This window comes from Pan troglodytes, chromosome X (genome assembly GCF_028858775.2).
Source record: "Pan troglodytes isolate AG18354 chromosome X, NHGRI_mPanTro3-v2.0_pri, whole genome shotgun sequence".
Taxonomy (NCBI): domain Eukaryota; kingdom Metazoa; phylum Chordata; class Mammalia; order Primates; family Hominidae; genus Pan; species Pan troglodytes.
The window spans coordinates 112,481,211-112,505,092 of record NC_072421.2 but is presented as its reverse complement, the minus strand read 5'-3'; the positions used below and the strand labels follow the sequence as shown (position 1 = coordinate 112,505,092).

Sequence of the window (23,882 nt, the reverse complement as noted above, 5' to 3'; positions counted from 1 at the left end):
AAGGACTGGGTTTGGGGAGCTTCTGGAGAGCTAAACATGTGGAGATACCTGGAGAAGGCATGGAAGCTCTGTGCCCTCTCATGTTTTGCTAATGCATCTCTTCCATCTGGCTGTTCATTTGTATCCTTTGTAATACCGTTTACAATAAATGGGTAAAAGTAAGTAAAGTGTTTCCCTGAGTTGTGAGCTATCCTAGCAAATTAATCATACCCAGAAGTCAGAAACACAAGTCAAAACCCAGGGCTTGCTATTGGCATCTGAAATGGGGGCAGTCTTGAGGGACTAAACTCTTAACTTGAGGGATCCGATGCTATCTCCTCGTAGATAGCCTTAGAATTGTCTTGAATTAGTGGAGAAGTGATTGGTTGTTGGTGAAGGAGAAATCTCCATACGTTTTGGTGACCAGAGATGAAGAATTTGTTGTATTGCCTGCATGAGAATAGAACAAACATTGTTTTTTTCCTATCCCTAATAGTTATCTACACTCACTGTGTCCAAATTTACCCTTCCATTCTTTCTTGAACTCATTTTAATCTGGGTTTTTCCCCCAACATGCCACTGACTGAATTCCCTTAGCAATATTACCAGTGATTTCCACCTTGCTTAAACCATTAGCCCATTCTCAGGCCTCATTTTACTCCACCTATCAGCAGCTTTTGACATTGTCTATCACTTTATCCTTGAAACATTTTCCCCACTTGATTTTCCTTTCACTTCTGTGGCCTCTCTTTTGTCTCCTTTGTTGGTAGCCCCTCAAAATCTATTTAGCCTTTTATATATCGAAGGTCCCAGTCACTGGCCCTCTTTTCTTTATCTCATCTACACTCTACCTTAGGTGACGTCAATCAATCACATGGCTCTAAATGCTGTCTATATCCTGATGATTCCCAAATTTATATTTACAGCTCTGGTCTTTCCCCCTATCTCCAGAGTTGAATATCCAACTGCCTACTCATCTCCCCTTGGATATTAGTTAGTCAGCTCAAACTTAACCATCCAAAATTGAACTCTTGACCATCATGCCTAGGCCCCATAAACAATTATCCAGATGGCCATGCCAAAATAAAGCCATCATCTTCTGATACTCCACACTCAATCCACCAGTAAATTCTATCAGCACGGCTATCAACTTGGTCCAAGTCACCAACATCTCTAGCCCGGGTCATTGCTTCTACCTTTCCATTGCATACAATAGCCCTTTAAAATGTAATCTACATCATGTTGAGGTGGGAGAGTTCCCTGGCCCCTTCGCAGAACCTGTGACAGGAGGATATGGCTCTCTGGCAACAGGGGGATGTGGGAGGGGGAGCATGCAGAGGGGCAGGTGCAGGTGCCAGGGTGAGTGCTTTGGGCTCTGGACCCATGGCAGTATCTTGGGGTGGGTGTCTGTGACTCTTGAAGCCCAAGTGGGCATGTGTTACAGTGCACTCTTTTAGCCTTGTCATCTGTGGATGGCTTAAGTGTTGAACAGTTCAGTGGACTTGCCTTTTTGCAAGGGCAGAGGGCCAGTGTGACAGCTTTCTGTATCTTGAGCTCTTGTCTAGCATCCAGGAAAAATCAGGTCACACACGAACTTGAAGGATGAATGCGGGGGTCTTACTGAGTGGTGGAGGTGTCTCTCTGTGGGATGGATGTGGAATTGGAAGGGGGGTGGAGTGAGAGGATCATCTTCCCCTGGTGTTTGGCCATTCAGCAGCTGAACTCCTCTTTGATTGTCTCCAGCCAAACTCCTCTCGGCATTCAGACGCTCCTTCTCTTCTCTCTGCTGTGCCTTTCTGCCATTCTTCCATGCTTCTGTTTGTCCCCTCATGGAGGCTAGGGTTTGGGGTTTATACGTGTACAGGATAAGGGGGCATGGTGGGCAAAAAGGCAACATTTTGGATGTGAAAACAGGAATGCCTATTCCCATTTAGGGCCATGGGTTTCCAGGCTTGAGGGTGGGGCCTTTGTCTGGGAAATGCCCTCTTCTACCCAGTATTTCCCTGTCTCCTGTCCATATCAAAGTCACTGCTCACAACTGTCCTGTTGCTTCCCATTTTACTAAAAATAAATAGCAAATTCATCACCATGGCCTACCCTCTCCTATATTTGTGAGATCATCTAACTTTTTCTGTTCCCTATCCTGCTGGTCTTCCTATTCCTGAAACTACTATTTCAGTGAATGTGCTATTCCTTCTACCTGAAACATTCTTTCCCTGTATCTTTACCTGGTTTATTCCCTACATCACTGAAGTCCTTGATGCTACTTTCTCAGAGAGGCATTCCCTGACTACCCTTACCTAAAATGAATCTCCCATTATTCTTTCATGTTATCCTGCTTTATTTTTCTTTATACATCTTGTGGTTATCTGATGTTTATTGTCTGTCTCCCACACCAGAAACGAGGGTAGCTACTTTGTCTTGTTCACTGCTGTATCCCCAGTACCTATAACAGTGCCTAGCATGTAGTAGACTTCCTGAAATAATTGAATAGTTAATATGTAATAGAAATATTAATATTTAATTGTTTATAACATTCTTTTCTATAACTAATAGTCCTATATATAATATAATACCACATTTCCATGTGTTTACAGTCTATAAATAACATACTGGTAGATTACCTGGAAGGAATATAAAAATTGCTATTGTACATTTTGTATTCTATTTTTACTGAGTATTGAGTGGGTAGAGTATATCCTATTATTTACTTTTAAAGGGGTCACATGACATGAATGTTTTGGGTATTCCCTGCCTGTTTGCAAACAAGTATTTGGGAGCATCTGGGAGTACAGAGAACAGTGTTGAACAAAAGAGATTGTTTCCCTAGTTCCAGAGCAGTAGTGCCTTTCAAGGCAGTGCATTGCTCTTCAGTTATGACTTCATTGGAGTAGAATATAAGGTATATTTAGTAAGAACTATTTGACCTGTTCAAGAAATATTTACTAATTGATGACCTGGGGGATTTTATTTAAAGGGTTGCAAAAAAAAAAATTTTAGTGGGTTGTTTTCAAAAAGCATGTTGGTGGTTTGTTGGATAGAATTATAAACTAATAAAGCTGTGATCTCAGTTTGGGGACAAATTCTGAAATTTATAAACTGCTTCATGAATTAACACTGTAAACCTAGATGTTGCTATGGTAGCTCCAAACTGAATTGTCTAGCTTTGACAGTGTTGCAGGAAACTTGTTAGCCACATGAACTCAATATGTCATACAGGAAAAGCATCTAAAAAAACATTATGGGGCCTGGCGCTATGGCTCAGGCCTGTAATCCCAGCCCTTTGGTAGGCCGAGACAGGAGGATAACTTGAGCCCAGGAGTTTGAGACCAGCCTAGGCAATATAATGAGACCCCTGTCTCTACAAAATAAATATGAAAATAATTCTGGCCTAGAATAACTACCCATGGTTTTATAAGAACTGTAGATTTATTGAACATATTTTATAAATATCAAATAATGTTAGTATGTAATCTTATCAGGGATGCAAATATAATCATGATATATAGAGCTAGATGTTAAAGTGATATTTGTTAAAAATAAGTCCTACATGTATTTCAATTCCATACAATGATTTTCATAATTCAGCATCTTCCTAAGTTCCTTGTGTATATGCATAGGACATGACTGACACCGCTTTACTACTGGCAAACATGATGTATCTGTGTGATTCAAAGCCCTTTTGTGTTTCATAGTACAAAGTCATCTTCAGCATTCTTTATAAGCTACTCCACTGCAGGACATGTTATTTACTAGTTATTACCTAAATTAGATTTGATTCACCACCAGGTCATAGGCTGATTGTACTATCATTGAGCCATGTATTAATCTCAGTGTGTTATCAGGCCTCAAAACCTGGCAGGTTCCAGAGATTCTGTTTATGGTGCTGAGTCATGACTATACTCCAGAAGCTATGAACAGGCATTTATACATGTTGGATGGCCTTCCTGAAATAAGATTAGCTATCCAGGAAGCCAGTGCTCTTGAGTCACATCCTGAAACCACGGATGGATACATGGCAGATTAACCATTGAAATAGAGAATTATAGCCTAGGGATAACTTGTGTGAGAGAAAATTGCCTTTCACAGAGTGAGATTACTTGAAAGAGAGTATTATATTGTAAAAGGAGTGTGACCTTTAGAATCAGATATTGGCATCTTTTATTGCTTAAATTGTATAACCTTGAGAAACCTGAGCCCCAAATGCCTCATTTGTAATATTGGAATAATAATAATAGTAGTCAGCAAAGTTTGTAAGGCTTAAGTGAGCTAATCCATATAAGCATCTGGCACGGAGCTTGACACCTAGTAAAGGTAAAATAAACTATAATCTCTATTATTATTATTATTGTTATCATTGTTTTCCGAGGTCACCTGGCAAAGCTGGTGAGAGAGCCCAAATCTCCTAGTCAATGCCTTCTCATGTAAGACTATATCAATTTATCATTTCATTTGCAAATGACATTTAAGTCTGCAATCACACATTTCCATTTTTCTCTCCTCAGTTTCTATTTCTCGATTTTTCAATTTTCTTTCTCCTCAAGCCCCATTCTAAAAGCTTTGGCCAGTATTTTTAGATAGCTTAAACAATGTGAATAGAAAGTATCAAATTTTATAATTGATTTTTTTTATGCAAAGGCAACAGAAATGACATGCCTATAGTTTTTATGTGTTTTTTTTAAAGAAATCATTTTAGTGACATTGCAAAAATTCCATTTATCATTTTCTAATAAATAATTGTCTTTGCAAATTGGTCACTGCCTTTACAATAAAATAAAACAAAAAACATATGGTCATTTTGGATACTGTAGAAGAATCTTTTTTTTCCTTTGTCAACATAGAGAAAGAATATTTCTAAAAAACCATGTTATGTATTATTAGCCTAGCAATGCTTTTCTGTCTCTTCCTTCTTTTTCCTATCCTTTCTGTATAGATTGTATCAGCTGTGGGGCACTGTGCTAGTCATATCACTTCTCTAAGCCCCAGTTTTACTGTTTGTAAATATGCAGTACAAACCTTATACACTTACAGACCTGTTAAAAAATCAACAAATTCTTTACAAACTACAAAAAGCTAAAAAAATGAAAGAAATTACTGTTATTATGGCAAAGATCAGTAAAGGCAGCATATTGGATCAACAAGGGTGGTAGAAATTGGAAATTAATAATAAGTGTCTAATTATCTACTATGAATAAGTTTATTTTGCTGAATTAATAAAGGCAAATGTGTAGGATGTGGCAAGTTATTTTCAAGTGTTGCTTAGTGGCAGTGTCCTCAGAAGCAAACCCCTCTCAAGTATATAGAGCAATTTACTATTCTCCTAGCACTTTCACATACATTATCTTATTTAATCTTCAAGACACCCCTGCCAGGCTTGTATCATTACCTCCATTTTATAGATACAAATTGAGATATAATTTACCTCTTATCACAGTGGTTGAGGCAGGAGCGAAATCCAGATTGATACTTACACCGTTGTTTCTTTTATTATAAAAAGCTCCTAGGCTATGTATCTGTTACTTTATCCAAAGAATAGTTGGTCCTGCCAGCTTTTACAGCACCTTGGTATAATTCCAAATTTGCTTTAGATGGCTTTTGGCCCCACCCATAACTTCCCCATCTTGTGGCTTGTAGAATCTGTGTCCTGGCCCTGTGACTGTTTCAGGAATACCTAACTAATATTTTCTACGTGCTTGATTATTAGGCAGGAAAGTATTAGAGATTCTAATTAATGTCTCTAAAGTAGAGAGGAGAACAAAAGAGGACCTGTGATAACTGCTTACGTTAATCTATTTCTTGAGAAACCATATGATTGGTAAGTACCTGGAATTTCTCCAATAATGCAAAGATTGCAGCCAGCTGTTAAAGTGAGAGTATTATGTTGCATGACTTTGAAGCGGTGGAGAAGCAAGGCCGAGGAGAGGCAATCACTTTAGGTTTGCCATTCCAAAGGAGATTCTCAGTGAGAAACTATCCCAATAGTGTTGTGTAAAACTGAGTGGGTAGAAATAGAAAGCTCCCCTCCACATTGATCTTAGGCATGGAAAATACCTAGTGTAGTGATTACCATCAAGGGCTCTGGTACTAGATTGTCTAGATTTAAATCCAAGTTTCACCATTTATGGTGTGTGACTTGAGGGAAGCCATTTGACTTCTGTATGTCATAGTTTCTGGTCTTTAAAAAGTTAATCTCATAGAGTAGAGAGTAGAATAGAAGTTACCAGAGGCTGGGGAGGGAATAAGGGAGCCGGGATGGGGAGAGGTTGGTGAATGGGTACAATGTTACAGTTAGATAAGAGGAATATATTCTGATTTCTATTGCACAGTAAGGTGAGTATAGCTAACAATAATGAATTGTATTTTTCAAAAGCTAGAAGAAAGGAATTTGAATGTTTTTACCACAAAGAACTGATAAATGTTTGAGGTGATGTATATGCTAATTACCGTGATTTGATCATTACACAACGTTATCCATGTATCAAAACATTACACTGTACCCCACAAATATGTACAATCATTATGTATCAATTAAAAATTAAAGTTAAAAAGAAAATTTAAACAAATAACATAGAACTAAAAATAGTATATATGTCCAAGTCTGATTGTGAGGATTATATGAGATAATGCATATAAATTGCATAGCACAGGGCAGTGCCTGAGATGTTGAATAAATACTAGAAGGTACTATTACTATGACAGATACTATGACTGTTGCCACTTTCACTTTGTGTCTTCTGCAAGATTTAGCTGGGATAGTATCTGGCAAAAAACTTCCAAAGATGCTCAATAAATATTTATTGAATTATTACTCTGTCAGAAATGTCATAATGATAAAACTGTGTGGTGGGCTGGATGGTTTGGGTGGTGACAGTAGGTAGAGGAAGGTTGGGAGTTAGGAAGAGGCTTCTAGTAAAATAGGTGCAGGATAGATTCATTATGATAAGAACATTTATTTGCTAGTTAGTGGAAAGGGTTCAGGAGATATGGTTTTCAATCCCAGCTCTGCCACCAGTAAGTTGTGTACACTTGGCTTACTTACCTTCCTCTCTGGCTGTTATTTCCTTATTTTTAAAAATGAGGAGCTAAGACCAGATGAGTGGTTATGAACTGTGGTCTGGGGGTCTGAAATATAGAAAAACAACTTTTTCAAATCTAATATGTCTGCATTTGCTTTTCTAATCATCCCTTTGTCTTCAGGTCCCCCTGGTCCTTGTGAAAAACTCCGGTGTTCCTGGTAACCACATAGTGTATAAAGCCCCTCATTGCACTAGTGACAATCCTGTAATCCAGAAGCAAAGGAGAGAATTGTCTTTGTGTTCATTTGGGTAAGAAAGTCTTGGTTGGGCCCTAGGTGTAATTCAGCAACTCCTTTTGTGGGTTTATTCATAAGTGATGCTAGAAGCTAGTTATCCCATTTTCCACCTTTGCTTGGGTATATTGATCGGTCTGATCCATGAAATGCTATTTGATAGCCTGAGTCAGATTTCATAGCCTATAAATGGAATAGAAGCAAATGATTTTAAACTCTTTACTTAGCATTTATGCTGTACATGACACAATGCTACGAAATTTTAAAGGACAGATCGATAGGGGAGAGAGAATTTTGTTAGAATCTCTCTGAGAGCATTGTAAGGGCAGCCTGATTGCCCTTAGTCCTTAAAGGTAATATGGAAGGTTTTCTCTTTGTCAGACCTATTGCCCTGATCCCAGTAGTAACCAGTGTGTTCATCTTAATCTCTGAGGGTAGCTCTGTGGAAGATCCATAACCTTCTGTTAGCCAAATCTACCTAGTACTTACAGATGCATTAGCGGGCAGCCATTGGCTGGCAAGTAGAGAGAGAGGAATTGGGGAGAAAGAGAGATTTGTTGGGCCTCAGTGAGAGAAATGACATTCCCTCCTGATTTTATGAGGCGCAGAATTTTTAAAATAACATGGTGTTGATTCAGCTTGGTTTGCTAATTAAAGGAAGATTTAAACACTGGGGTTCCAGAGGAAAAGCGTTCATAATCCTGAGTCACGCCTGTGGGACCCAGCAGAATGGGGTGGAAGTGCACAGGACTGGGCATCATGAGATCTCTGTTCTACTTCCAGCTTTGTTACTAATTTGCTGTGTAATCTTGGGTGGGGCAAGTCTGAGTTTTACTGCCCAATTTATAAAAGAGAATTTGACTAGCATTGTCTGTAATATACATACTGGTTCTAAAAATTTGATCCTAAGATTCTATAAAGTAGCCATTGAAGCTTACCAAAGTTACAATATTACAGATGGATCAGGTAGGGGAAAGAGGGTGGGGTGGAAGAGAGGGTCTGTCCTATTGAATTAATCTATGCACAAGAAAAGAAGGGCAGTCCCTTCTTTTCTTTTGAGTGACTTTTAATCCTTTACTTTATGTGAAATTGTTGGTTCCAGAATATAGATTCGAAGAGAAGTGTATGGAATTGGGAGTAGTAGTTTTTCCTGAAAAGCAAAGTATTTTTAATTGAGTAGCTATTTGAAGGCATGAATCCTTTAAATTTTGATCATATCCCTCAAGAACCAATATCCAAGAACAGAAAGATGACTAAATTGTATTCTATGGCAATGAAATGCTTTTTTAGTTTAAGAAAGAGATGAAAAGTTCAGATTTGCCCTTTAGAAAGGTCACTCTTGCTGTATATGGTGTGGAAAATGGATCAGAGGCAGGAAAGACTGAATAAGGAGATCCCTGCTAAGATCCTCCATTTAGGAAGTGGTAGTGGTAATGGAGAGATTAGATGGGAGAGGAGTTGAGGAAGACTCCCAGGTTTCTGGTTTGGGCAACTGGAAGGATGGCGATGCCATTTACTAATAAAGGAAACACAGGAAAAAGTGGAACAATAATGAGAGTAGATGGAAATAAAAAATTTTAATTAAAAAAAGTAATTAAAAGAAAAAAGGAGCAAAGAAGAAAGTCAATCGTCCAGCAGGGGGCGAAAGAGCTAAATAAACACTTTTTTTAAACTAAAAAAAGAAATATTTATGAGGAAACAGAGCAAAGTTTTGAACTCTCTGAGGCTTCGGTTTAGGTTCTGAGCTTTCTCAGTGGTCAAATAACTTTCTATTTTATTTTATTTTATTTATTTATTTAGAGACAGTCTCGCTCTATTGCCCAGGCTGGAGTGCAATGGTGGGATCTTGGCTCACTACGATCTCCGCCTCCCGGGTTCAAGCCATTCTCCTGCCTCGGCCTTCCGACTAGCTGGGATTACAGGCGCCCGCCACCATGCCTGGCTAACTGTGTATTTTTAGTAGAGAAAGGATTTCACCATGTTGGCCAGGCTGTCTCAAACTCCTGACTTCAGGTGATCCACCCGCCTCAGCCTCCGAAAGTGCTGGGATTACAGGCATGAGCCACCATGCCCGGCCGAAATAACTTTCAAATACTTTTTTCTTTTTCTTTTTTCTTTGTTTCCCCTCAGAAAAGAGTATTTGACTGTGTTTTATGTGTTGCTAGGGGAGACGGTTGCTATGGAGATGGATGATATCATAACTCCATTGTGAACCAGTAAGAACACTCTCGTGAGTCTAACGGTCTTCCGGATGAAGGCTATTTGAAGTCGCCATAACCTGGTCAGGAGAAGTGTGCCTGTCGGCGGGGAGGTGAGGAGCTACAAGGGTTTTTGCTTTGCTTTGTTTTTATTCTTGTAAGCAGGATGAGACTAGAATCCTTTCTTTCCAATTATATTGGTTCCTAACTTGATTATTTCTGTTTCCATGGTCTGAGGTGGACACAGTTTTCCCAGTTCTTGGTAGAAAGCACACAGAGAGCTTTCCAAAGTATTTTTAATCACGTTTAGTTTGATTATTTGATGTAAGATAAAGTTAAAATGTTATATTTTTCCTTCATAGAGAGGCAATATCAAGGTTTTAAATCTTGGAGAAATGGCTTTCGTTTGCTTGGCTATCGGATGCTTATATACCTTTCTGATAAGCACAACAGTTGGCTGTACTTCATCTTCAGACACCGAGATAAAAGGTAAATGGATTTTAATGGAATAGTTTTTAAATTAGGAAAAGTAAAATTATTTGGATTTTAATGGAAAATTAACTGTCTTTTTGACCTGCCTTATGGAAGTGCATAACTAGCTAGTAGATGAATTGTTATTGAAACTATTTCAGGAAGTTCATGAACAAAAGCTATGTTCTTACTAGTCACTTTCTTGTATAAGGTAACTGATGTTGACACACATTTTGTGCGATAAATGCCAAATTAAAAACACTCTCCATACCTTTTTGTATAGTCTTTTTTAACAGACTAAGTATCTGAAACCTCATTGCCTGGTACTAAACTAACTGGAACAGTTCCTTAATTACTATCCTTAGCTACTATCCTTAGCTTTTATGACAATTAGATACATTAAAAAGGTACAGAAAGTTAATGTAAAATTTAAAAATAATTAGAATTATTTAATTTTTCAATTATATTATTTTATTATATTATTTAATATAATGTTAATGTTTTATTAATTAATTAAAATTATTTATAGTATATTATTATATTATATATTATAATTAATATAATTAAATACATATATTTATATTATATTGATTTGTTAGTTATTATTTGTTATTATTTGTTGTTCTTATTTGTTATTGTTATTGTTAGACAGATTTTTGTAATAAAATGTTCCCATCTTAGACCAAATTCTGGCGTACATGACCACAGAGATAAAGCCACATTGAATTTTTTGCTTCTCTAAAAATTAATACCTAGTGAGGCAAAGTCACATTTTGCATATGTGATTTCTCAAAGAAGGAACAACTATATAGCAGTAATCTAGATTTTTTAACAGCCTTACTGAGATATAATTTACACAAAACTAACTCTTTATACAAAACTATACTCTTTAAAACTATACATGTATAGTAAAACTCTTTACTATACGTTGGTTTTTAGTATATTCACAAAGTTGTGCAACAATCACCACTATCAAAGTCCAGAATAGTTGCATCACCCATAAAACAGCCCCTAAACCCATTAAGCAGTCACCCTGCATTGTTTCTCCCTCCAGCCCCTACCAACCACGAATCTACTTTCTCTCTCTATGAATTTGTCTATTTTGAAATTTCATAGAAATGGAACTATGTCAATATGTGGTCTTTTGTGTCTGGCTTCTTTCAGTTAGTATAATGTTCTCAAGGTTCATCCATGTTGTAGCATGAATCAGTACTTCATGTCTTTTTATGGCTGAATAATATTTGATTGTATGCATGTAGCACATTTTGTTTATCTGTTAATCAATTGGTGGACATTTGGAAGCCATCTAGATTTAGCAATATTTGTCATAAAATACAGAAAAAATAAAAGTGTTTTATTGATTTATTTCAGTTAACCCTCCTCAGGATTTTGAGATAGTGGATCCCGGATACTTAGGTTATCTCTATTTGCAATGGCAACCCCCACTGTCTCTGGATCATTTTAAGGAATGCACAGTGGAATATGAACTAAAATACCGAAACATTGGTAGTGAAACATGGAAGGTAAGTAAAGCATGCATTTGCCGTATCTGAGTGATCATCAGGTGTTACTTTGTGATTCCTGACTTTAGTGTCCGCTCCAATTCCCATATCTCAATAGTTCTAATTAGGATATAAAAAGCTTCCACACCCGCTTCTGTCTCCTATGCATCCTGCTATATCTGTTTTCACCCCATCCAGTGTTAAGATTGCCATTGGAAGAACAAGAAAAAAAACAAAAACAAAAACAAAAAACTCGGTCTCATGCAATATGAACTTGAAGAGCAGCACTTCACTAGAAGAGCATTTCACTGTATTTTACAATTGCTTATATTCTTGGATGTGGGCCTTATACATGCTACTGACCTGTGATCTTTTCTACTGTAGGAGACAAGGCTTATTTATCTTTGTACCCTTCCCACAGAGGGTCGCAGGATTATGGTTCGTTGTATATATTGTAGTAAGAGCTCAATGAAAATGTTTTGAATTATTAACTACTTATATACTCAACAAGCATGTATATTCAAAGATTTCTGTTGTAGATGACATTCTGTTACCTCTCTAATTCAGCTAGGTAGTTTCAAGAGACAATTCAAATTGAGCATTTATTGATCAACTTTGTGCTGGGCACTCTACTAGGTATCAGGAATATATGAATAAATAATAAATGATTTTTGTCCTCCAGAAGCTCATGATTTGTCTGTATTTCTCTAGTTACTTCCAGGGTTTTAGTTTATGTATTTCTTGAAGGTTTCATATTATATTTTGAAATGTGGCATGATTTGCCAAGTAATGTGCCTATGGTATATGAAAATTATCTATTTGATTCCAAGCAGATATAGCTCAAGTTTCTGCCATAAAGTTTTTTTTCCCTTCCAAAAGTTTTTGTTTTTATTTGGAATTAGATGTTAAGATTCAAATGATCTCATAAAATGATATGACATACAGAGGTGAGCTCTGCTGGAAATGTATCTGTGGCATTGTATCAAATAGTCTCTAGGATTGTCTTAGATATTGGGAACTCTCCAGAGTATTAATGATTTATTAGTCTTATTAACATAGCTCACTATACCATGGAGGTTTCTAAGCTTGACTTTGTCTCATCTTTTTGTCAAACAGACCATCGTTACTAAGAATCTACATTACAAAGATGGGTTTGATCTTAACAAGGGCATTGAAGCGAAGATACACACGCTTTTACCATGGCAATGCACAAATGGATCAGAAGTTCAAAGTTCCTGGGCAGAAACTACTTATTGGATATCACCACAAGGTTAAAACAAAGCTCTCTTTTCATATTTAATACTATCAGAACAATTCATTTGGGAATAAGTCCCTTAATCTTATGTACCAGGCTGTAGGCACAATAGATCCTGTGACAGTGTGGCACAAAATAGAATCTTTCTTGTAGTTGGTGATTAGCCTTTTAAAATTCTTTAAATCAGCAAATACCTTTGGCAAAACCTGTATATTATTTTATTGATTTAGTTCCCAGTTTTGGGGTCATATTAGTAAACATTCATGAGTATTTGCTCATCTGCTCAGAGCATCCTAGAATAATCAATTTACTACTTTTGCATATGCTTATACTAATATGAGTAAATGAGCCCTCAAATGTTTTTTGGTTTTGCATGTCCCTCTTATCGTGAAGTGATTCCCAGTAACTTCCTTTTGAAATAATCCTGTTATGTTGATTGCAAAATAAAATGGAGAGGTCATAGGAAATGAAGTAAAATTGAGAAATGATTTCACAAATGATTCATCACCAAGCCTTTCAAACATTCACAATTGATTTGTTCCTTAGGAATTCCAGAATCTAAAGTTCAGGATATGGATTGCGTATATTACAACTGGCAATATTTACTCTGTTCTTGGAAACCTGGCATAGGTGTACTTCTTGATACCAATTACAACTTGTTTTACTGGTAAGTATTTTTATAATTAGAATTCCATATTAAAAAATGTCTACTCAAGTTAGTCGATAGTATGAGTAAACTATATTTTCACTAAGTTAAATTCATTATACTTGTCAGAGTTGTATTTATGATGATAATTGTTTACAATCATTTGAGGTTTTCAATGGGTGTAAGTGGTTTTAGGATGTAGATACTGGAAGGTATTCTATGGGTGATATAAGGAATGCAATAATTGTTTCTGTACTGGGTTAATTTTGTATCCTTTAGATAGATGAAGTTAGAACTTAAACAATTTTGACATATTTTATATTCTTGTTTTTTTAAAAAATCAGTTATCTATTAAACTGAATTTTTTTCTGACTCCCTCCTTTGTTAACTGTCACTGAAGCTTTTAAACTTGGACATTGTGACTCATGTATCTTCTTAATTTCTTAATTGTTTTAGGGTAACATGATCACCATGTTCTGATGCTCCTTTGCAAGGTTGCACATCTGTTAAGTACCTACCATCTCTACTGTAAGAGCTCTACTTTAGGCTTCCCTCATTCCACACCTGGATGATTGCCATTGCTTCCCAAATGATGGTCGCTCTGCTCCCAATCTCTCCCCTTCCAATCTCTCCCCTTTTTATTCATTCTGCACACTGTAGCAAGCTTTATCTTCCTATATTGCCATTTTCATATACCACTCTCTTGTTCAAAAACCTCCTGTGTCTACTCATTGCCCCAGGATAAAATCTAGGCTGCCATACTGTCTACTATTACCAATGTGAATGCTCCACTCAATTTAGATCCATCTCTACATTTTTTTCTCACCCGTGTTATTGCCTTTTATACCTTTGTTTGCATTACCTTCTGGAATGCCCTCTGGCTCTATCTTTCTTTCACCAATTTTTATCCATCTTTTTCAAGGCTCATCTGCTCCCCAGTTTCATTAACCTTTAACTGATCATGTCAGCTTCTGTTTTGTTTTTCTTGAGCTATTACTTTGTTTGTTTGTTTGTTTGTTTGTTTGAGACAAGAGTCTCCCTCTGTCACACAGGCTGGAGTGCAGTGGTGCCATCTCGGCTCACTGCAGCCTCCACCTCCTGGGTTCAAGCGATTCTCATGCCTCAGCCTCCCGAGCAGCTGGGATTATGGGCGTGTGCCACCACACCTGGCTAACTTTTGCATTTTTAGTAGAGATGGGGTTTCACAATGTTGTCCAGGCTGGTCTCAAGCTCCTTACCTCAAGTGATCTGCCCACCTCAGCCTCCGAAAGCGCTGAGATTACAGGCGTGAGCCACTGCGCCTGGCCTTGAACTATTTTTTTTATAGCCTATAATTATTTATTGTCCAGATGGCATTTAAATTTTTTCTCATATATGTGTGCTTTGTCTCCTGTTAAATTTTTAAGGGATTGGTGGGCATGAATTGTTTATTATATTTCTCTTGCCTACCTCCAAAGTACTATACCCGTAGTAGATTACCACTAAATATTTATTACATAGCTGAAACAAGTGATAGCACTGATAAACTGATAGGTAATTATCCAAACATATGCATTTACTAAATAATGGACAAATCAAGAGAGGACTAAGCATTACTATTGGTGAGTTCTAGTTCCAAATTATCATGGCATCTTTCTTTAGAAAATAATAATAGATAAATGATAAGCTATAAACTATTAACAATCCTGAGATCTGGGTTCTAATCCCTGCTCTAGCATCATTTAACTTGGCGGCCTTGGGCAAGTAATTTTTTCTTTTAGAATTTTTGTTTCCTCATCTGGAATTGGATAGGTAAATTTCAAAGATCTAAATTATTTGTTCATTAATTCAACAAATATTAAGCATCTTTTAAATGCCAGGCAGTGTTCTAGATAAAAAGGACAAAAGCATGAATAAGAGAAAGTCTCTGCCCTCCTGTACATTGTGGTTCATATTTGATATAATTTGATCCTCATCTTAGTGAAATAGGGAGGAATAAACATTAACATTTTAGAGATTGGAAAATAAAGCCTTCCCTGCTGGCATCAAGTAAGTCTGTATGGAGTTAAGCCTGGAACTGAAGTCTCCCAAACTCTAATCAAGTGAACTAACCAAGAGACAACAATTTTGCAAACTCTCCCTAAAGTAAACAGTTGGCATAAGGTTAATTTAGTAGAGTCCAGATATGTGTACCGGCACCTTATCAGCTGCTACATTGGCCTCTTTTCAACAGGGATTTGACTGCTTTTACAGATAATGTCATGGTTTGCATTGCAAGCTATTCTTTAGGAAAATAGCAAGCATTTGTTGCTTTCGAATTTAGTAGGGAATCACTCCTAGTTCCTTTTAGCTTTATTACTGGAATAAGGTTAACTTAAAATGATATGGTAACATTTCTCATTTAATAGATGAGAAAATTAAATATTTACTTGCCAAACAACTCCTTCTTTTTCCTTTTGCCCTCCTACAGTTGGCTTTTCTGAGGTTTATCTCTTGATGTGTATTGTATACTCCAGATTTTCATTCATTTTATTAAACATAATATTTTCTAAGTCTGCTTTAAAATTTGCTTTCTTTTAAAATAACTTCCCCAGTAAAATAACTTAAAAGGCAATATCATGCAGGATTATTTGTACAAATCACAGGTTTTCTTACTAGGAATCTTATTCTTTGATTCACAAACCTTGTTGATGAATCAATATAACCTAAGTACACAAGTAAGAATCCTTGTCTTTGAGATTTTGCGAGGACTCCCAACAAATTGTAAGCTCCATGAAATCGGGGACTATGTCTGCTTTCCCTACTGTTTTTTCCCTAGTGCTTATCATAGTGCCTGACATATAGTAGGTGCTTAATAAATATTGTACATTATTAAATGATTTTTAAACTGACATGGTATCCTAATATAATTGAAAATGAAGCGCCTTGATACTGGAAGAGATTGTTATTTAAACAATTCTCACAACACTCATTTTACAGGTATGAGGGCTTGGATCATGCAGTACAGTGTGTTGATTACATCAAGGCTGATGGACAAAATATAGGATGCAGATTTCCCTATTTGGAGGCATCAGACTATAAAGATTTCTATATTTGTGTTAATGGATCATCAGAGAACAAGCCTATCAGATCCAGTTATTTCACTTTTCAGCTTCAAAATATAGGTGATGTAAACCAACAAACAACTTCAAATTCATTGTTTCTAGTTTAGGCCATTTACAACCACTTGAGAGGGTGAGAGAGAGAAAAAGGGAAGGAAGGAGAGAGAGACATAGACAGAGAGAGAGACAGAGACCTATGGAAATGCAAAGACAGAAAAATGAGTCAGCAGAGTGTATGAGGTGGCACTTGTTAAATATTTAAGGATGAAAGATAAGAAATTGAATAAAGGTTAAAGTATCATTTTCATTTAGAACTCACAATTTTATTTTCCATCTTCAGTTTGTCTGCTATACAGTACTTTTGTCTAGTGTTAGTGATGGATTAATTATGAAGATACTTCTTCCCAGGCCTCAATAGACAAATGGCTGGATATTTATTGAGTCTATATTTTCAGTTCTAATGGTTATGAGAGTGATGGGTTCTAGAGTCTGCCAGACCTGGGTTTAAATCTTAGATCTACCATTTTTCTAGTCGTGTGACTTTGGGCAAGTTATTCTGTTTCAATTTCCTTAGTAGTAACATGAGGATAATAGAGGACCACCTGATAGGTTTATTGTGAGGCATGAATGAGATTATTATGTAACATCCTTGGTACTTACAGTGTCTGAAATAGCATAAGCACTAAATAGGGTTATCTATTTGTAAAAGTAATAGTATTATTGATTGTGGTTGTTATTTCTAATGCTACAAAATGGAAAATGGTTGTAATGATTTGTGTCTTCGAACTTTTCTCTTGGACTTATATATTTGTCAGTGGGTGACTTGTCAAAAATGAGTTTCCAAAATAACCAAGTTTGTTAATAAACTCATCTTGGTTGGCAAGCAACTTTGATTTTAATACATATCATAGGGAATATTACTGAGCCACTTGGTTTATCCCTGGAGGTTTCTGTTACCAGATGTCCCTAGCTTTGGATAAAGGCTACTGCTAAACTTCAACAATCTCCGTGTTGAAATGGTTCTCTTTTGCTTTTCAGTTAAACCTTTGCCGCCAGTCTATCTTACTTTTACTCGGGAGAGTTCATGTGAAATTAAGCTGAAATGGAGCATACCTTTGGGACCTATTCCAGCAAGGTGTTTTGATTATGAAATTGAGATCAGAGAAGATGATACTACCTTGGTGGTATGAATATTGCATTTACTTGGGAAAATCATAACTACAGCCTTTTAAATAAAATAGCAAATGTGAGAACCAAAATCAGTTGCATCCACGTGAGGGACAGAACATGACATATATCTTAGTTCAATTTCCAGAAAGCCAAATAAGCTAATGGACAAAAGTATAATGAATGATACCAATTTTAAAATTACATAGGACCTTAGAGATTATCTAGTCACTTGTTTTCAATTTTGTGTCAATAAATTAAAGTTGGTGAAGGCTTAAGATGGATTGTGGAGAGGCCTCAAGTAAAAGCAAAACAAAATTAATTAAAAAAACCCACAAAGACCACTTATTGAGGAACAACCATCAGGTCAAAATTACAGTATGGCAGGCTTACAAGAGAATCGCTTGTACCAGGCAAGAAGGGCTGCCTGGGGAATTAGGCAATGGTTGCAAGACTAATTACTGCCACCAGCACCAACAATGTGGTGATGCCTTTAATCACACATTGTTATATATTATTTTTCCTTATTAGTTTCCAGTTTAGAGAGTGGTAGAGAGAAGTTAGTGAGTCAGTAGTTTTAATTCATTTGTTTCATATACAGATAAGAAAACTGGTTGTTGAATTGACGTATAGATCCCAGGTATGTAAATTCACTTATAATCAAATTATGCAGCTAGAACTAGATATCAGATCTGGTTCCCAGTCCACTTAAGTCTACACTACATTATGTTGATTCCTAAGATAAGTTATGCCAAAGGAAAAGCTATTATATTGAATGAGAAAAATTCTTCAGCTCTTTGAAATGCAAAATTGAAATAATTGCTTCAGTGATTTTTTTACTCTGAGATCACCCAGCCTTGAGATAGTCTCATAACTGTAGCAATAGTTTCATACCAAGCCATGAGCACTGTTATACAGGTTTTGTTTCCTTATTCTTATTCCAAGCCCTGAGCATTGTTATGTAGGTTTTCCTTATTCTTATTAACAATCAGAATAAGGAAATAAGCATAAGGAAAAAAGAAAAAGCTATATATTAATATGTGAACTCTATAGTTTCCATAGTAATAACATTCACATGCTGGCTCTGTCTTTTGGTAACTGAGTGTATGTAGCATCTTCCAGTTCATAGAATCTGGGAAATTTGACACTAGTCCACATACTGGGTGTTATAAACACCAAGGCTACCTAGGAATTTTGCTGTCTCACACATGCTGTCCTTCACTGTAAGTGATCCATTATCACTGTAGAAATAAAATTTAGATAAAGAAGGGAAGAAACAATGATTTTAAAACCCCCACTATACAGAGAGCTAATTACTGCTGGGATTATGCATTTCCAGTCTTTTGATGCATAGATTGCATAGATTTTATGTAATAAAACCCACTTTGAAAGGGACAGATATGGAATCTGTCTAGTTGCAACTAGATCAAATAATGGCATCTGATTTTGTCCTTGGCTTTCAGACTGCTACAGTTGAAAATGAAACATACACCTTGAAAACAACAAATGAAACCCGACAATTATGCTTTGTAGTAAGAAGCAAAGTGAATATTTATTGCTCAGATGACGGAATTTGGAGTGAGTGGAGTGATAAACAATGCTGGGAAGGTATGAGCTAAAAGGACAGTAACTAAATAATGAGCTCTTTGCTAGCAAAATTAATTTTCTTTTGGTGTATTTTGTTATTACAGAAGTGAAGGACTTTCCCATATAGTCTATGAACAGAGAGAATAAGTTAGCGAGCACTTCAATTGAATAAAGATTTATTAAAAGTCTAATATTCATTCAGTTAGGACTAGGAATATTGTTATACTTCTATTATCAAAATTCTTGTTTTTCTGTCAATATAGATAATATGCTCATTCTTTTGAGGGATTGGCAGGAACTTATTTTAATCAATATTTTCATATGCTTTCAGTATTCAAGAGAACAGAAATCTTAAAGCAAGTATAGATCAGCATACATTTGTTTCTGGGTGTCTAATACTATTCAAAAGGAATATTTTTCTAATTAAAAGGTCATGAATAGTAAAATACATATTCATTCCATTCACTTCTAACACTGATTTAAAGTGATTTGTGATAAAGTCATTTAAATTACATAGCAATATAAACTAAAAAGCCTAAAGAATGAGGTAAAATGTGATTGTGCTTCACAATGTATTAGCTTTAAGAGTAGAAATTACTAATAAATGTTCAAAATTGAAGGAAATCAACTCAGCATTGCTCTTTCAGGTACATAGATATAGATGCAGCTCTAAATAAATATACTGATGCTGATACAGACAGATACTGCCATATCTATCAATCATTCATCTCCTTTCATGTTGTTCTACTATAGTGGAATCTCTATTATCTCCCTATGAATATAGTGGTATCATTGATCCCTTTCATTCATCAAATATTTATTAAGCACCTACTATGTATCAGACTCTTTTCAAGCATTACAGATATGGCAGTAAAGAAATCTCTACCCTCAGTGAACTTATATTTTATTTCCAATTGGGTAGAGATAGGCAATAAACGAGAAGCCTAATAGATTATATAATCACTAAGGATTATGGAGAAAAAATAGCAAGACAGTGGAAAACTCAACCAAGAGCTATATGGAATCAGAAAGAAGACTTACTAGTTTTATATTTTTCATTTTTGTTACTGTTTTAAAAAATCAGGAAACTCTAAAGTTATGTCCTGAACTATATCTTGTCATTAGTCAATGCATTGTATAAAGTGGTTATGGTGAGTTTTTAGCCATATCCTCAAAAAATATATTCTTTTCTGTATCTTACATGCAATCTTATCAGTGATAGTGATGCCTAAGATTTCTCTTGCTTTGAGGGAAATCTTTTCCTTTTTTTGATACAGAGTCTTGCTCTATCGCCCAGGCTGGAGTGCAGTGGCATGATGTTGGCTTTCTGTCACCTCTGCCTCCTGGGTTCAAGTGATTCTCGTGCCTCAGCCTCCTGAGTAGCTGGGATTACGGGCATGCACCACCACGCCTGGCTAATTTCTGTATTTTTAGTAGAGACAGAGTTTCACCGTGTCGGCTAGGCTGGTCTTGAACTCCTGGCCTCAAGTGATCCGTCCACCTCGGTCTCACAAAGTGTTGAGATTACAGGCATGAGCCACTGTGCCCGGCCCTCTTCATAGAATCTTAATGACTTTGAAATTAGAAACAAGGAATTTCTTGAGTTGCATGTGGTCTCAGTTCTTTAGGACATTTCTTATTGGATGTTTCAAGTTATAGAAAAATAGGACAATAATATTTTTGGAAATAAAAGTGTGTCCTCTTCAGGATTGACTCTGTATGGGGAAAGCCAGTAGAACTTCAGCAAAGGAGCTTCCTGCCTTCCCACTGTTACTTTTGCATGACAGATAACTTACATCAGTAATTTCTCTGGATTATATTCTTGTAAATCTTCTCTGAACACGTGAATTTGACTGATAATTTTCTAATAGAAAACAAGATCGTGAGGAAATAGGACAAAGAAAAAGGTGGGATCAAGGGAGCTTTGTAGATGTGTGGCTAAGATTCAAGATCTTTTATATTACTCCAAAACAAGTGAGAGGTACTAGTTTAGGGAGACCAAACTTTGTCTGCTTTTTAAGTTTGCCTAGTGATTGCTCATTTCTTGCTATGCAGAAGAACCATTAAAACTCCATCCCTAAACTAACAAAGCAAAATCAAAAAGAAAAGAAAAACCTTATCCCTCCCTTTGGTCTTTAAAATATGAGACAACTTTAAAAAGGTAACCTTAAAAGATGATTTCCATTACTCACACAAGAATTTTTATTGAAGGATACCTCTTGCTCTGTACAGTATCCTATGATCTAAGTACACGTTTGACTTACTGAGAGTTAAGAGACAGACACACAGGACATGTTTGTTTAATCACTTGGCTAATATTTTGTCATTTTTAAATGGAGAATTCACAAGGTCAAATATAAACAAACTCATATCAGGAAATAAGAATTGTGTTTGGGGAAGTTATTTTTCTAAGTGAAAATAAGACATGTCACAGTTCAGTAAAGTACTTTTCTATATAAAAATTTCACAAATGAAAGGAACGCTATACTCAGACACAATTGTGGTATTTATGCACTGGCAAATATGACAGGGGTTTCCAAGCTCAACTCAGTTCTGAAGTATTTATAAAATAATTCAGTTTCAAAAATAGTGGCAAATGTCTAACACTTCCCCTTTCCATGTGATTTTTAATCCTAGGTGAAGACCTATTGAAGAAAACTTTGCTACGTTTCTGGGTACCATTTGGTTTCATCTTAATATTAGTTATATTTGTAACCGGTCTGCTTTTGCGTAAGCCAAACACCTACCCAAAAATGGTAAGATGTGTAACATTATGATGTTTAGCCTGAGATAGGAGATTTTTAAAATGTTCTGCACTTAGAACTGATGGAGATACATTTTATAATTTTGCTTGTTCGCTGTGGGTGTACAATTGATTCCGTATGGATTATGATGTTATCTTCAGAAAATACAGCAATTTTTAAAAATTAAGCTTACAAGACTTCATTTTGAGGTGGATTTACTTTTGTCGAAATCAAACTTTAAACATGAAATACTATTTGGCCCTAGATTAGAGAATGGTATACGGAAAGAGTTACAAGAGAAAAGCAGGATTGGGAGAAACAGAAGAGTGAATTAAAATGATCATAGACTGAAACACATATTACCAGTGTGCCACAGGCACAAGAACACATGCAAATGATAAAGCATGGTGCCTGCCTTTGGAGCACACACTCAAGTTAAGGGAGACAGGATCCATACAAAAAAATATAACGTTTGAGATGATTTTAGATGATTGCCATTTGAGTCGTGCAGATAATGCTATAGAATTTCAGAAAACAATAGGACCACTCTGGGTTGGGGGGCTTTAAGGAGGAGTTGTAACCTGGAGAAAAATATCTTTTTGGGACAGGGTCTCATTCTGTCACTCAGGCTGGAGAGGAGTGGTGCAATCATGGTTCACTGCAGCCTTGGTATCTAGGGCTCAAGCAATCCTCCTGCCTCAGCCTCCTGGGTAGCTGGGACTACAGGCAGGCACCAACATAGCGGGACTCCATCTCTATAAAAAATTTAAACATTAGCCAGACACAATGGCTAATGTTTAGATTTTTTATAGAGATGGAGTCCCGCTATGTTGCCCAGGCTGGTCTCAAACTCCTGGGCTCAAGCAATTCCTCCCACTTTGGCCTCCCAAAGTGCTGGGATTACAGGTGCCAGCGACTGTGCCCAGCTGAGAAAAGATATCTCAATGCCATATCTTTTCAAGATAGAGAGAAAAGTGAATGTGTATAGAATGCTTCACTTTGTTTGCTGAATGCTCTTGTGCTTATTCTCTGAGTTGTTAATCTTCAGTGAAATAGTTTGTGTTATTAGAGATGATTTGTTAATAACAGAGTTCTTTCTAGATTCCAGAATTTTTCTGTGATACATGAAGACTTTCCATATCAAGAGACATGGTATTGACTCAACAGTTTCCAGTCATGGCCAAATGTTCAATATGAGTCTCAATAAACTGAATTTTTCTTGCGAATGTTGAATATGTCTTATTTTTAAATATTGTTGTATTTAAATAGGCTTTTGAGTACTCAAAGCCTCAGCTAGTAGTACATTTTCTGGATTCTATTAACAGTTTCTTTTCTCATAAATTCATAGTGAGAGTGCTGCACGTAGTTCTCCAATCAAGGTATGAGTCAGGTTTTATATTTATGATGTATTAATAAAACAATGTGACTTCACAGATTGCACTAAGCCACAGAGATATTGTCAGATCTTGGAAAATGAGATTCTAGTTTTTGTTGTTGTTTGTTTTAAGCTGCACTTGGGATGAAAGTATACAGTATGAATAAAACTGTTTGGCTTTAGGCTGGGCGCGGTGGCTCATGCCTGTAATCCCAGCACTTTGGGAGGCCAAGGCAGGTGGATCACCTGAGGTCAGGAGATCGAGACCAGCCTGGCTAACATGGTGAAACCCCATTTCTACTAAAAATACAAAAAATTAGCCAGGCATGGTGGCGCGTACCTGTAATCCCAGCTACACAGAAGACTGAGGCAGGAGAATCGCTTGAACCTGGGAGGCGGAGGTTGCAATGAGCCGAGATCATGCCATTGCATTCCAGCTTAGGCAACAAGAGTGAAACTCTGTCTCAAAAAAAAAAAATCGTTTTGCTTTAAAAGTAACCTGTGAAAAGTATTAGGAAGAAAGAATTTTAAATACACTCATAGTCCTAAGTATATTCTTTGCATTTCAT

The 23,882-nt window shown here is 36.5% G+C and overlaps 1 protein-coding gene across 1 annotated transcript; it reads left to right on the top strand.

Moving 5' to 3' along the window:
* Positions 1–6,845: 6,845 nt before the first annotated feature.
* IL13RA2 (interleukin 13 receptor subunit alpha 2) lies at positions 6,846–23,171 on the top strand. The gene is made up of 12 exons (XM_063804926.1): positions 6,846–6,990; positions 7,177–7,304; positions 9,454–9,599; positions 9,849–9,975; positions 11,329–11,480; positions 12,576–12,729; positions 13,261–13,381; positions 16,319–16,503; positions 17,479–17,624; positions 19,071–19,215; positions 21,832–21,950; positions 23,040–23,171. Exons 4-12 carry the CDS (start codon positions 9,882–9,884, stop codon positions 23,064–23,066), a joined length of 1,143 nt encoding a protein of 380 aa, XP_063660996.1. The 5' UTR covers positions 6,846–6,990; positions 7,177–7,304; positions 9,454–9,599; positions 9,849–9,881; the 3' UTR covers positions 23,067–23,171.
* Positions 23,172–23,882: the final 711 nt, after the last annotated feature.

Excerpts from the sequence above, each read along its gene's own strand:
- IL13RA2 (XM_063804926.1), top strand. The coding sequence starts at position 9,882 with ATGGCTTTCGTTTGCTTGGCTATCGGATGCTTATATACCTTTCTGATA. Across the intron at positions 9,976-11,328 it reads TTCAGACACCGAGATAAAAG|TTAACCCTCCTCAGGATTTT; the intron begins GTAAATGGATTT and ends GATTTATTTCAG. Across the intron at positions 12,730-13,260 it reads TTATTGGATATCACCACAAG|GAATTCCAGAATCTAAAGTT; the intron begins GTTAAAACAAAG and ends TTTGTTCCTTAG.